At 40.1% G+C, this 16,185-nt stretch overlaps 1 protein-coding gene across 1 annotated transcript in view; it reads right to left on the reverse strand.

Annotated features, from left to right (window-relative positions):
* SLC24A2 (solute carrier family 24 member 2) overlaps positions 1 to 16,185 on the reverse strand; it is a 169,965-nt gene that overhangs the window by 47,352 nt on the left and 106,428 nt on the right. The window contains exon 5 of the mRNA XM_084629612.1: positions 7,902 to 7,952. Within this exon, the coding sequence (XP_084485738.1) occupies positions 7,902 to 7,952 (51 nt within the window). The remainder of the gene's footprint in view (positions 1 to 7,901; positions 7,953 to 16,185) is intronic.

The following is a 16,185-nucleotide window of genomic DNA, read 5'->3' on the forward strand; positions in this document are numbered from 1 at the left end:
GGTGGTGTATTTAAACAAATTAGTCATCAATTTATGTCAAGCCAAAGCTTCTTTCAAGCAAAATAGTTTATAATATTTGTTAGCTAGACAATCTCATACAAGCTAATTGCATCTGGATGCTAGCTTTGACTGGACACCTGGCTGAGTTAGCATCTTCAGTTGTAAAGAGTTTACTGGGTTTATCTAGACTGAGAAAATAAATCAGCTTTGTAAACTCACACACACACACACATTTTAACTAAGAAATTTGAACATGACTTTGCACCTAGCATAGATAGAAAGATCCACATTTAAAAATGTATTAGTTGGTCATTGTCTCTTCTAGGCCTGGGCTGACCATGAGCAGCAAACATGTTTCAAACAAATCCCAATCTGGACAAACTCTTTGGGGTTTTGGTTAAAACACATTGAGACACACCTCGTGAGGCACTGTGTCTATTCTTCATCTTTGTTCAAGGAGATCAGAATTACAAACATAATGTGAATAAAAAGTACTGCCATATGCTGGTTCTTTGTCCGCTCATTTCTCTTCCAGCAAGGAAAAGACTTTCTCCAGAAGCCCATATCCTTAATTAACTGTTCAGAAGCTATGACAACATATTAAAAATGTGTTAGTAATCCATCTTGAGTGGAGCCTAATGACAACCGACCTTGTCCACATTAGTGCAACAAAAAGCCTTGGAAAAGCTTTCAAAATGTTGACAAATTGTGACAAAGTTCCTCCTCTACCTTGGTGGATCCTGTGCTTATTGGCGGGTTTTGCTCGCCTCAGAGATTCACAGTAGCCCTCAGTTTGGCCACTTTCATGGCTCAAATCTGCCATTCACTCAGATAACCTCATCACTGGCCAGCATGGGGAAAAGAAAGGAGAACAATCCCCATGGTCTCTGCTGGTCCACCTAGTGAGTCGGGGGACAGGCCAGGGACCTTCCCCTCTAGTGGAACCCACAATCCAAGTCAACTCCTCCTGTATACAATAGGGAGTTGATGGGATAGGGGGAACCCAGGCCCGCCCTCTACTCCAGGTTCCAGTCCAGGGCCCTGTGGATCACAGCTGTCTATAGTGTTTTGTGTAACACCCATGTGACAGCTACAACTCCCTGGGATACTTCCCCATGGCCTCCTCCCAACACCTTCTGTATCCTCTCCACAGGACCTTCCTCCTGATGCCAGATAGCGTTTGTACTCCTCAGTCCTCCAGCAGTTCTCACTCTCAGCTCCTTGCATGGACCTCACTAACTGGAGTGAGAGCCTTTTTAAACCAGGTGTCCTGATTAGCCTTAATTAATTCTAGCAGCTTCCCAATTGGCTACAGGTGTCCTAATTAGCCTGCCTGCCTGAATTAGTTCTAGAAAATTCCTGAGTGTTTTGGAATAGTCCCTGTTATTCTACCCAGGGAAAAGGGACCTGCTTAACCTGGAATTAATGTATCTACCTTCGACCACTCTTTTGTAGCCATCTGGCCTGACCCTGTCACAAAATGCAAATATCATGCAAATTTTAAAGTTCTGAAGTAGGCAAACAGTACATGTACTTCCAAAAATCATCAGTTCCTCCTCAAATCCGTCACGTATCCTGATTATGGACATATACATCCTCCCACACAAGTACATCAATTCTCTCTTTTCCCTCATAAATTTTCCCACTCCTCCCAACACATTACTTTTCTTTCCTCAGCTGTTCTTAACCATCAATTCTATTTCTCCCTGAAATTCATTACTGCACACACCTCCAGGCGCTCCCTTTCAGTTCCTCCTCCCTTCAGCATACCCCTTCAATGAGGCTCCTGCCTTAGCAATTGCTGTTGTTATACCTGTACTCCTTCCCCCTCTCCCTTCCCCAGCTGGCTACTCATCTCAAGGCCTTGTCAAAAGTTTTCCATCCAAACATTTGTTCACTAGAAAACGGGGTTTTTCTACTCAATGGAAGTGTTTGCAGAAAGTCCTCAAAAAAACTGATTTTTTTCCCATCAGAAAGCCATTTTCCTTCAGTTTTGGTTGAAAATTTCAGTTTGCAGCAGTTTTTGGTTTTTCAATGGAAAGATGAAATTTTCATGGACAATTGTGATTCAACCTAAACATCTGTGGTTTTCATCTACATTTGGCACAGAACCGCCCCCACCCCCATTTTCTGATCAGCTCTTCTCTGGGCTCCTCCCCTAGTAGCTTCTGGGTGCCTGATGCAGGAGTGGGATAAAAACCAGTCAGCAACCAGATCACAGCAGTCAGTCCTGGCTATTCCCATGCTATCCAAAGCTGGAGACTCAGCAGGGCAGGCGGAGGAGCCGGAAAGTAGACTTTAAAGCTGAGATCTTATGATGAGTTGACATTTTCAGCCCTGAAAATACCACAGTAATTGTGGTATATATTTGATGTAAAAGGGAGACAGACAAAAGTGGAGAACTAGCTACTGTGCTGCAGAGCTGGGAGCATTCTAGAAACAACTTCATTTATTCACTCTTACTACGAACATTACATAGCAATAGCCTACTTACTGTGAGCAACAGCAGAAAGGGGTAAGTGCTAAACAGTCTGAATTTGTAAGGCCACTAGAGTAGTAACCGCTGGTTGTTACCATTCAGAATCCACTCCCATTAAGGCAAAGTGGCCACTCTAGCTTTTGGGCTATTTTGTACTGATTCTATAGATTTTGCTGCTAATTGCTTGTGTCATTTCTAAACAACTGTGGTGAAATGGAATCTGAAAAGCCTAGAATTGTACTTTCAATGACGCTGTTCATATCTCAGCGAAGAGACCAGTTTTAAATGGACCTTCCATCTGGGTACAAGCCACTCTGAAGAAGTGAAATGATAAATGAATAAAATACAGTATAGTTCAGTTCTAGTCAATGGGTTTGGGCACTTCAGTATGATTTCTTTCTGGTCACTGGGTGTAGATTTAAAAATGAACTTGAGACTCCAGGCTCTGGTTCATGTGAGATTATGAAGAATACTGGTGATACATCAGGCTATGTCTATACTAGAAATATTTTACTGATATAGGAATACTGGTTTATGATACCAGCAAAGCACTCCTAGTGTGACTGCAGCAATCCCAGCAAATCTGCACTGTTTACTGGTATAGTAAACCACACCCACAAATAAAATAAGTACAGTTTTGCCAGTCTGAATATGTCTACACAAGGGGCTTCTGCTGGCAAAGAGATGACAATCAGGGATTACATCTATTTACATCCCTGACTACCATAACTATGCTGACAGACATCTGTAGTGTAGACATAGCCTTACTTGTAAGAGAGACATAAGAGAGGGGAATCAGATATTCTGGGCAAGACTCCCTGTCATATTCTGCTACCTAGTTAGGAAACAGAATCGCTATCAAGTGTAGATATGCTCTCTGGATCTGGAAATGGGGTCATGAGGAAGAAAAAGGCAGGAATATGCTCTGCCAGATGTCATGAAAATTACTAAAGGCTAGTGGAGTTTAAATGTTAAAATAATCTTTACAAAATTATCTTCTAATTTTTAAAGGATCATAGCGATGGCATAGCAATGAGACAATAGTACATTGAGTAGCCATGCAGAAGTTGTGGTTTCAGATATAATATTAGATTTGGGTTCTTGCCTGCTGATCTTCACTGGTCCCCAAAATTTCTGCCTTCATTGAAATCAGTTGGGTTAGATGGATGTAACTGAGGGCACAGTTTTTCTGAACTGGTACCTGAGGAAAGTATTTAAATTGCTCTGCTCTTCTAGTATTACCATTCAGATATGACCAGTCTAGACAATAGCCAGGATTCATCCATATTACTTTTCCTTCCAGCTTGAAGAAAAAATACTAAAAAGGAAGGATAGGAAGTGACTTAATAGTTTCACTGCTGCCTCAATGTAGTTGATATGTGATGGTCCATGTAACTTGCACAACACTTTGAAATGTATATATTCCAATATAACATTACAAAGGAAGATCAATGCATTCCTCTGCAGCATAGAAGCATCAGTGTGGATCAGTTGTCACGACATTAAAATGGGAAAGTTCTTCCAGATAAAGAGATAACAGAACTCTCTCTTATACAAAAGTACAAGATTAATTTTGAAATGGACAGATCATTTAATCAAGTGTGCATGTGTGTGTGTGTGTGTGTGTGTGTGTGAGGGAGTGAGAGGAGGGAGGGAATGTATATCCATTTATGTTATTGTAATAATGATTTATACCCATTTGGCAGTAGATTCTGCTCTCAATTAGAACAGTGGAAAACTCAAATACCTCCACTAATTTCAGTGCTGTTGTAAACAATTTCATTGTTATAAAGGGAAGAACTTCAAAATGTACAGCAAATAACATTTTCAATTCATACAAGTCACTTCTATCCAGTGAGAGTCAGTATTTAACAAATCCAGAAATATGAAAGCAGTATGGTCCAACATTGGAAAGAAAGCATTAGAAAGAACTGCAGTTCAATGCAAAAATAACATAAATAGGCCGGCACTTTGAAATTCACAGTTGTGATTTCAAGATGGCTGTGTTACAGAAAGTAAAGTTGTAACATTAAATACTTTTCAGTCAATCATCATATAGTTAGCTTAAGCTAACTTGCACATACTACAGTGCTGTACATATTGACTTAGATTTTTCTAAACATTAAGAGACACATGATATTTTACGGCTATGACATAAGATCACTCTGACAACATGCAGCTATAGTTGGCAGTGGAATTTTTCTTTTGCTCTGTCTGTTGGAGCACTGCGTAACACAGATGCGTGCAGTTTGGTCTCAATAGAACAAATATTACCTTCCCAGTCTATCTAGAGTACAAGCTAGGTAATTTCTGTTATGGTATCTAACTTCATGAAGGTGGAGAGGAGACTTATGAATGTCCCAGTCACAATTAAGTTATCCTGATTCTTCTACAAATGAAGTTAAATGTTCAAAAAGAATCAGGTACCATTAAGCTTAGAAGAATTGTTTAATATTCGTCTGCTTCTTTGAGGCATGGTATAGTGAAGAAGTAGGTTTTACTGTATGATCTGGAGATATAGAGGGAAGGATTTTTCTCAATATCTTTTGGGAGGATATTCCAGAGCCTTGAATCTGCTGTTGAGAAGGTTTGACCTCCACCTTCATTGAATATATACCCAGGCTCTGCTAAGTGTAGTACAGATGATCACAGTGGGCATAGGAAGTCTTGGAAGGAGAGGCAGTCTTTGAGAACATGGACAGATTCCATTTAGGGCTTTGTAAATCAGAAACCTGAATGGGGAGGCAGCGTAAATTGTGAAGAATAATAGGTTGTCTTTGGCTCATCCTTCATAGGAACCAAGCTGCCATATTCAGTAATAGTCATAGGTGGCAGGTATCGCAGGCCAGGGGGAAGTTGAGCCTCCCCAAAGAGCCAGGGGTGGCCCCGCCCAAGCTCTGTCCTGAGGCTCCCGCTTACTTTCTACTCTTCCCCCGTGGCCCAGGTGGTTCACATGCCGCCTGGGGCCACAGTTTCTTCTTTAACTTCTTACCTAGGGCCAGTTACAGAGCATGACATCAGTCTGAAGGTGATAAATTCATGACGCATTGTAGCTTAGTCATTTTCTGAGAGAAATATATACAGCATTCTTACTAGCCTAAAGCGGAGAATTATGCTTTCAATAGCAAATGCTATTTGATTGTTCTAGGTCAGTAATGAGCCCAGGGTGCCATGCTTTTTCTGTTTCTGTCTAACCTATTTTTCAATGAAAAATTGGGTTCTCAATTTTTTGTTGAAAAACCAAACATCCAAAAATCAAAAAGTCTGAAAAGAAAAATCAACCCCCATAATATATTATTCTGGAAATGGAAACTCCCAGGAGTGTTCTATGGGCCAGGCTCCACAGCTAGACTTTATCTCACATGATGCACTGCGTCTACTCACCAAGAGGGGGACCATGGTACATCATAGGAGATGTAGTTTGATTAGAGAGCCCAGCCTCTAGAGGAGAATGGGGACATGATGCACCACAGTGGCATTTCTGAATCAAAATATTTTAATTTGAAAAAGGCTATATAGAGCTGTGTGACAGCTTTTGATTAGTACAGTTCCACTGTATAATTATATTTGAAATCAGCAACTTTTTTCAAGCATTTTATTCGCTGGTGGAGGCAGCAGGGAAGAGGGGCTGTCAGAAAGTCAAATACTATGGCCGGGTAATGTACTGATCATTAATAAGCTAACATTTATAGTCATGCAAGATAAGGATAGTCCGATCTTATGCTCCAGGCCATAAAGTTGACTGCCACAAGGTAGGAAATGAAATTCCTCTCTCCTTATTTCACATTCAGGTACATCTGAGATACCAGCCGAGGCAGGATATCAGACTAGATGGTACAACATTTTGATCCTGTTGGGCAAATCCTTATGTTGCTAATGGCAGCTTGTAACTCGGCTAACGTAGACGTAACTAACGTAGACGTAGGCTAACGTAAAATAAACATTATTTTATTTCATATGAAGTCTATGCTATTCTGACAAAATAGGAATAAAGGAGCTTGAATTCATACAACACATTGTATTAGGCTATGTCTATACTTAAAATGTGTAGGTGCAGCACTTCAATGTAATCCACCTCTCTGAGAGGCAGTTGCTAGGCAGACAGAAGAATTCTAGTACTATCTACATCGGTGGTTAAGTTGGCTTAACTACGTCTCTCATCTTTCACACCCATGAGAGACACAGCTGTAGACTAGCCCTAAGCGTACCAGCTGGACAACCATGCAAAGTGCGGCAAAGCTTCAACTCTCATGGTCTTCCATGCGAGTCAGCAGCCAGCCCCATCTAAGGAAGAGGCCAGCATCTTGCAGCATGGGAGGGGAAGCTTGTGAAAACTGAGAGTACTCATTGACTTGCAGGAGCAGGCCTTTGGGTATGAGATGCTACTTGTTTTATTTCTCTGAGGAACTAACGCATATACAAGAAACAAAAAGTTTTGAAGGCTTCTCTTCAAAAATCCTAAAATTCAGCTTGATTTTAGATACTGAAAATATCTCATTTTAACAAAAAAAATTGAGCTATTTGTCTCATATGCAGCATTAGAAATGAATATAAACACATGGCCGATTTTTACGCAGCCTCAAGCTCATCTTTGATTTTGAATGTGCAATTAATTACAAGTCCAAATGCTACTGTAACCACCCATTTGGCAGATGCAATCAGGTAGTTAGACAATGGTCCCTGATTCTGCAAACATTTACCCCTCAACTGAGGGAAACATCCCAATTAAGGAAACATTGGCTGCACTAGAACTTAAACATGTGATTAAAGTTAAACATGTGTCTAAACGCTTTCCTGAGTCAGGGCTATAAGCACTGACCTTCTAAGTTAATCGCAAGACTCCCATTGGTTTCACTGGGCATTGGCTAGGCCCTAAGTACTTCCTACTTATAAATGTTGGCTGGATTGGGATCTAATGCTAACATCTGTGTTGAAGTTAACTATGCCCTCAAAATTATGCCAGAAAAACTGGGGGGCATTTTAAAAAATCAGGTTAACTCATAGCTGTTGAATAATTCAGAAAAGTGAGGCCATTAAATAATTCTTCTCAGACTTTGTGGTTAGGTCATCCATAAATGAACATATCTTATTGAATGTGTTATGTCAAAACCACAGTATAAAAGATATACATATAAGTATACATTATATATTAGTATATACTTACTAGTATATATGTATTATTTACTTTAGTGAAAACATTATCTGTTGTATGTCTTTATCTGAAAGAAACAAAACTGCAAATGCAAATGACAAAAATATGAAAAAGAATGATGACAGATCACACTGTCAGTGAGATCATGCAAAAAGAGGAAATAAATAATCCCCAAAAAGAAGGAAGAAAAAAAAGAAAAAGCAAACACGCCAAAGGCACTAAAAAAGACTTACAGAAAGCGAATACAAACAATTCTAAAATATTTCTTACCTTCTTCAGTCATTGTGTCATAATATTTTAGCTTTCCATATGATCCAAGCTCTACAACATCACAGTAAAAGACATAAAGATAAGGAACCAGCAGACATTCAAGAAATCTACACATTTGCACATGTGCTTAATAAAGTTTGGAGGGATTATGTAAAATTTCTGCAGAATTATAGGCACACATGGATTGATGAAATGGTGAACCGTGATTTTTTTTCACTGCAAATTTCAGAAGTCACTTGCTACAGTTAAGTGACTTGACTGGATGGGATTTGGGGACAAGCACTGTAGTTAAGGACTAAGACTCTGTCTACATTAGAGACCTTACAGTGGCACCTGCATTGCTGTAAGGTGTCCTGTGTAGCTGCTCTGTGCTGGCGGGAGAGAGCTCTCCTGCCGGCATAATTAAATCACCACTACGAGCGGCACTGTCCACACCGGTACTTTTGTCAGAGAAACTTATATTGGTCAGGGGTGTGTTTTTTCACACCCCTGACTGACAAAAGTGCTAGTGTAAGACATAACCTATCTTTCAGAGCGACGAGTGATTTGTGGTACCTTACTTTATTTTAGATACCTTAAAGAAGTCTGATTTGCAGAAGTGCTGTGAACCTGCCCTTTGAAAATCAAGTTCTTTTAATGTGTTTCAAGTTGGGCACCCAAAAATTGAGACACCCCAAATGACCAGTCACTTTTTGAAAATGTATGCCCTAATGAATGGGACTGGGTCTCCAGGTTTGGAATCTAAAAACAAAGGTTCTAATGGTGGTTCTGATGCTGACTTGCTGTCTGAACATGGATACATAACTTAGACTTAGTTTTATCATCGGTAAAGCTGGAGAATTTATATTTACCTACTACAGGGGATTCTGTGACATCTGCTTAAATAATGTTTGCAAAGCGCTATACATGTACATAGTATTTATTAAGACCAGTCAGTGGCAGAAGACAGACTAGAACTTAGGAGGACCCTCCTGACACTCAAGCCTTTGCTTATTCCTCTAGATAATTTGGCTTTTGTGAGGCATCACCTCCTCTTCATCCAGAAGTTTTTTAAAGTTCATTTTTTTCTGTGAAGCTGTTTCTTTCAAGTTTTGCATGATTCATTATGAATAATTTACAATCTTCCAAAATGTTATATAAAACAATATTTGAGGGATTCAAAATCATGCAAAATGTACTGGAAAAAAATTTTGCACAAATATGACATTTTTCATCAATTTCACTCAGTTCTACCTTTAATGTAAAACTTTAATAATTGCACTTCTGAGTATTCAACACTTAGCAGCAATAGCAATCTTAAGATTTATAGATATCTAACAAGTTGATGATGGGATTTTCAGATCAATTATGCTTTCCTCATATTCATGAATGCACTTAAGAAATTAATTATAAAAATGCTAGCTCATTATTTTGTTCTTAGCCCATTGTTTGGAGCTGATGTACTGCATGTTCTATTCAAAGAGTTTTCACTTGGGTAAATTTCAATAGACATCTTGAACTTAGTTTTCATTCTAAGGTATTGTGATGATATGCAAATCTGGTATTTAAAAAGATCCTTTGTTTATACTAACAATTTCAAACACTTGATTCTGTTAGATGAGCATTTCTGAGGCCACTTATGTGATACAGGGAAAACTATATGGCATAAAAACAAAGTCTACAGTCTTTTCTTTATCACTATGATTTTTAAAGTGCCGTACACTTATTCATTGTAAAAGATTGTGTTACATGAATAATCAACATATTAACAAAAATGATCATATGTAATATGTATTCATATTTGTACAGTCTCTTCTTTTCTCCATGAGTATGTAAATATGCACACACACATATACATATATATAAATGTTATCATTAGTCTCATTTAGAGCAAAGACAGCAGTCTACTAAAGAAAGGATTTTATATAGTTTTGTAAAAACTTTCTATAACAAAGGAAGTTCTAGTCTGTACATGCTGGTTTTAACCCTAAATAAATACAGGTGATGATTTAGCACCTGAATTCCTTACCCAATCAAAACTCCCACTGACTTCAGTGTGGATTTTCCCTGAGTACGGAGCCCAGGACTGGATATATTGTTTAGTTAGAACTCTGGTTATCTTAACTACAGGGTTCAAATTAACTTTTAACAGTTCTTCCTCTTTTAAACTTGCGCTCCCTGATGACTGTCCCAGTTCCCCTGGGATCAGATGTACTGAAGACTGGGGAGAGAAGCCAGTGGAGATTCTTGACAGAGAGAGGAGTGAAAGGAGGCCCTAAAGGAAAGAGGAGCAGTGAAATTGGACCCGGAAGCAGATGCTTGGGAACAAGAGAGCTGATAAGGGGATGGATATAGTAATCAGGAAAGAAGGTCCAATATGAGTGAGGAAATGGAGTAGGGGATAGGAAGGCAATACAGCACTGCGGGAAAGAAGGCATCTACCAAAGAGGGTTTGGGGAACTGACAAAACAATTGTGTGGAAAGGCATTAGTGTAAGACAGGGGACCTGCTGGGAAAGAGATGAGACACAGAGGAGATTCCAACAATGGAAGGGTGAAGAACGTAGACCCAAATACCCTCGCAGCAGAAAGCAAAATCACATTGAAGGGCACGAGAGGAGATACACTAGGGATCAGGTTTAGATCTGGGTTTGCTGCTGTTCCCACTGAAAGGGGGCACACAGAGAGACAGGAAGAAGAAAAAAAGACAAACTTAACAGAAATAAGAGAGAAGGAAAGAAGACATATACACAATAAGAATGCATGATTCCAGCAGTGGTTGCGTTCCTGGATTTTAGATATAGTGAGTGTGCTGCCAAGACTAGTAATTTCAGACTAAAAGGATTTAAAATAGTTTAATTCCCACATTGTTAGAAAACCTACTGCCTGTGAAACTCAGACCTTGCAGGCGAGACTACATTCCCCAAAGCTTTTATAGTCCTGCTCATGCTTTGCAGAAGCAACAAGGTAGTGACCACACTGCACACTGACCACACTATTTTGCAGTCCCCTGTACTTACTGATGAGAATTATCCCATTGACTTGAATAAGACTACTTGGGTGAGTATGTGCTAGTCAACATCATTATAGGTAAAAGAATTGGATACTAAATAGATACAACAAAAATGACAGTAAAAATGTTAGCAACGTCCGTTCTGTCACATGTTGCCACTTAGTATGTCATCTCTGGAGTTCCATGGATGCAGGCATTTCCAAGACTACAGCTCTTGTATGGGAATTGCAACAATGACGGGTCACAGTGAATAGAGCACGACACAGACCCCCTGAAATATCTGAGGATTAAAATCCAGTACACAGACAATGTAGGATGCAATATGATATAACTAACTTTAAGATTCCCTCCTCAGATTGAGCCTACTTTTTGAAGATTTAGGCCAAAATATTCAGACTTGGGTGCCAAAAATTAGGCACCAAAATCTATACATACAAATTTGTTGTTAAAATATTTCACATTAATATTAACCTGACATAAACCTTCCAACACGTAGATTTTACTTAGTACATATTTTACACCTATTGTGCAAAAACTAGGCAGTCTTACTGCCACCCATGTCTCATCCCTGGAGTGCATCTGACCTTTGGGATTCATCTGTAATCTTCCCATTGTAATAGATTTTTCATTTTTATTATCTTGCCATTGTAAGATATTTTAATTAGGGAGGGAGTGAACTGGTTTGGATACAATAGGGACCTACACAAATGTTCATCCAAAATTCAAACTGAATTCGACTACCCCCTTTTTTTTTGAGGCTTAAAAAAAGATTGCATCTCTCTGAACCTCCTGATTTCAGTCAGAACTGGAAATGAAATATTGTGGAAAAAATTATTCTTGATGCTGTTTATGATTAGAGCTGGTTGAGATTGTGTGTCTGGGGATTGTTTGAGCCTTTGTTCCCTGGATCATCCTGGATCATCTTTGATCAGCCTCAAGCAGCCTTGTGATCACCCTCCCCTGTGTGATTAATGAGGGGGTCGGGCTGACCTTGGAGAGAAGGCCTTAAAAGCCAGAGGCTAAGCGACCAAGGGGAGCTAGCAAACAGGGGACCACAAACAGGGGAGTTTGAGAGGGATTTTGTGGGAGGGAGTCATACTAGAATTGCTATGGTTAGGAAGGGACGCATTGCCAGTGCCAACACTGCTCCTCTATCCAGACAGAGAACCTAACCATGGATGCCTCTACCCAGATCCTGGTGTGGATTTGCAGAGACTGTGGCCTGCATTTCCCACTCTCAGAAAGCCAGGCTGTGAAAGGTGTGAAAGGTGCCTGCTGGTGGAATCTCTCAGGAAGCAGGTGGGAGAGCTACAGGAGGAGGTGGCTAGGCTGAGGAGCATCTGTGCACACAAGGAATTCATTGACAATATTCATGTGGAGACTTCCAAGGCTGAGGATGCTATCCAGCTACAGAGGATTGCTGTCATGCCACCAGAGGAAGAGGATAAGGCTCTGTCACAGGGAGGACACTGGCTACTGGTTACTTCTGGCAGAAGGCAATGCTCCACCCCTACTCCCAACCCACCCACCATGGTGATGGAAAACCGTTATGCTGCCCTGGCAGTGAGTGATGAGGAATCACCCCCGAAGGTGGAGGAGGAGAAGCCATGTAACTCCAAGGCTGGGAGGATCACAGCCACCACTCCCAGGAGGAAACGTAAAGTAGTGGTGGTTGGTGACTCTCTTCTGAGGGGGACGGAGGCACCCATCTGTCACCCTGCCCTGGCATCCTGGGGGGTATTCTGCTTGCCAGGGGCCTGTATCCAAGATGTTATGGAGGAATTGTCAAGGATCATCCGTGCCTCTGACTACTACCCCATGCTACTCATCCATGTGGGCACTAATGATACTGCAAGGTATAACCCTCAGATGAGATCAGATCAGATCAGAAGTGACTACAGTGTGTAGTCTGGGTGTAAGGGTGAAGGAGTTGGTAGTGCAGGTGGTGTTCTCTTCATCCTTCTGGTCAAGGGTAGGGGCCCAGGCAGACACAGATGCATCCTGGAGGTGAATGCCAGGAGGTCTTCGGCTTCTTTGATCACAGGATGCTATCCAAGGAAGAAAGACTGCTAAGCAGAGATGGGGTCCACCTATCAAGGAGGGGGAAGAGCATATTTGGATACAGACTGGCTAACCTCATGAGGAGGGCTTTAAACTAGGTTCAAAAGGGGCAGGTGACCAAAGCCCACAGGTAAGTCGAAAACATGGAGACCTGAGAGAAGGGTCGGAATTTGAGGGGTTTATGGGCTGTTGTAGGAGGGATAAAGGAGAGACAAGCTAGAACTGTGGGGGCGGGGGCGAAATCAAATCAGTATCTTAAATGTCTGTATACTAATGCAAGAAATATGGGGAATAAGCCGGAAGAACTAAAAATGCTAGTAAATAAACTCAACTATGACATAGTTAGCATCACAGAGACTTGGTGGGATAATATCCATGACTGGAATATTGGTATAGAAAGGAAGAGCAATTGGTATTGCTCAGGAAGGACAGGTAGGGAAAATAAGAAGGAGGTTGCCTTGAATATTAAAATGTATATACTTGCACGGAGATTGAGATGGAAATAGGAGACAGACTTGTTGAAAGTCTCTGGGTAAGGATAAAAGGGGTAAAAAACAAGGGTGATGTCCTGGTAGGGGTCTAGTATAGACCACCTAACGAGGAAGAAGAGGTGGATGAGGCTTTTTTAAGCAACTTACAAAATCATCCAAACCACAGGACTTGGTGGTAATGAGGGACATCAACTACTCAGACATCTGTTGAAAAAACAATACAGCTGGCACAGATTATCCAACAAATTCTTGGAATGTATTGGAGACAATTTTATTTTAGAAAGTGGAGAAAGCTACTGGGGAGAGGCTGTTCTAGATTTGATTTTGACAAATAGGGAGAAACTGGTTGAGATTTTGAAAGTGGAAGGTAGCCTGGGTAAAAGTGATTATAAAATGGTAGAATTCATGATTTTAAGGAATGGTAGAAGGGAAAACTGCAAAATAAAGACAATGGATTTTAAGAAGGTGGACTTTAGAAAACTCAGGGAGTTGGTAGGTAAGATCCCGTGGAAAGCAAGTCTAAGGGGAAAAACAATTGAAGACAGTTGGCAGTTTTTCAAAAAGACCTTATTAAGGGCACACAAGCAAACTATCCCACTGCATAGAAAAGATAGAAAGTATGGCAAGAGACCACCCTGGCTCAACCAGGAGATTGTCAATGATCTGAAACTCAAAAAAGAGTCCTACAAAAAGTGAAAACTAGATCAAATTACAAAGGATGAATATAAACAAATAACACAAGTATGTAGGGACAAAATTAGAAAAGTCAAGGCACAAAACAAGATCAAACCATCTAGAGACATAAAGGGTAACAAGAAAATATTCTATAAATACATTAGAAGCAAGAGGAAGACTAAGGTCAGGGTAATCTTGCTACTCAATGAGGGGGGAAAAACAATAACAGAAAATGTGCAAATGGCAGAGGTGCATAATGACTTTTGTTTTGGTTTTCACCAAGAAGGTTGGTGGTGATTGGACATCTAACATAGCAAATGCCAGTGAAAATGAGATAGGATCAGAGGCTAAAATAGGGAAAGAACAAGTTAAAAATGACTTAGACAAGTTAGATGTCTTCAAGTCACCAGAGCCTGATGAAATGCATCCTAGAATACTCAAGGAGCTGACTGAGGTGATATCTGAGCCATTAGCAAATATCTTTGAAAAGTCATGGAAAACAGGAGAGATTCCAGAAGACTGGAAAAGGGCAAATACAGTACAAATCTATAAAAAGGGAAATAAGGACAATACAGGGAATTACAGACCAGTCAGCTTAACTTTTGTACCCGGAAAGATAATGGAGCAAATAATAAAACAATCAATTTGCAAACATCTAGAAGATAATAAGGTGATAAGTAACAATCAGCATGGATTTGTCAAGAACAAATCATGTCAAATCAACCTGATAGCTTTCTTTGATAGGGTAGCAAGGCTTGTGGATAGATGGGGAAGCAGTAGACGGGGTATATCTTGAATTTAGTAAAGCTTTTGATACCGTCTCACGTGACCTTCTCATAAACAAACTAGAGAAATGCAACCTAGATGGAACTATTATAGGTTGGGTGCATAACTGGTTGGAAAACCATTTCTGGAGAGTAGTTATCAGTGGTTCACAGTCAAGCTGGAAGGGCATGTCAAGTAGTGTCCCACAGGGATCAGTTCTGGGTCCGGTTCCATTCAATATCTTCATCAGTGATTTAGATAATGGCATAGAGAATACACTTATAAAGTTTGCGGACAATACCAAGCTAGGAGAGGTTGCAAGTGCTTTGGAGGATAGGATTAAAATTGATCTGGACAAACTGGAGAAATGGTCTGAAGTAAATAGGATGAATTCAATAAGGACAAATGCAAAGTACTCCACTTAAGAAGGAACCATCAGTTGCACACATACAAAATGGGAAATGACTGCCAAGGAAGCAGTACTGCAGAAAGGGATCATAGTGGACCACAAGCTAAATATGAGTCAACAGTGTAATACTGGTGCAAAAAAACCAAACATCATTCTGGGATGTATTAGCTGGAGTGTTACAAGCAAGACATGTTACAGTGGTGTAGCTGCGCCGTTATAGCACTTCTAGTGTAGACTAGCCCTTAGTCTTTTAGATTTTCGCCCGACATGCTTGTGCTATTCTTTTGTACTCCTCTTTAGAAATTTTTCCACATTTCCATTTTTTGTAGGATTCCTTTTTGATTTTCAGATAATTAAAGAACACCTGATGCAGGTATACTGACCTCTTACTAATCTGCCAATCCTTCCTTTGCATCAGGATAGTTTGCTCTTGTGCCTTAAATACTGTCTCTTTGAGAAACAGCCAAGTTCTCCTAACTCCTCCTTCCCTCAGATTTTCTTCCATGAAATCTTACCTAACCATTCTCAGAGTTTGTTAAAGTCTGCTTTTTAAAAGTCTATTGTCTTTATTCTGCTGCTCTGACTCCTCCTTTTCCTTAGAATCACATCATCTATCGCTTCACGATCACTTTCACCCAAATTGCCTTCCTCTTTCAGATTTGCCACCAATTCCTCCCTGCTAGTTAGAATCCAAGTCTAAAATGGCTGACCTTGGTTACTTTTTGCACACTCTGAAACAAGACATTGTCCTCAATACATTCAAAGAACTTTTTGGACAATGTGTATTTTGACATATTACTTTTTCCAACAGATATCTGGATAGTTAAAGTGCCCCATTACTTATCAGGTCTTGGGTTTTGGAAATTTCTGTTATTTGTTCTAGAAATGCTTC

This window comes from Lepidochelys olivacea (assembly GCF_965140295.1).
Source record: "Lepidochelys olivacea isolate rLepOli2 genome assembly, chromosome: 5".
Taxonomy (NCBI): Eukaryota; Metazoa; Chordata; order Testudines; family Cheloniidae; genus Lepidochelys; species Lepidochelys olivacea.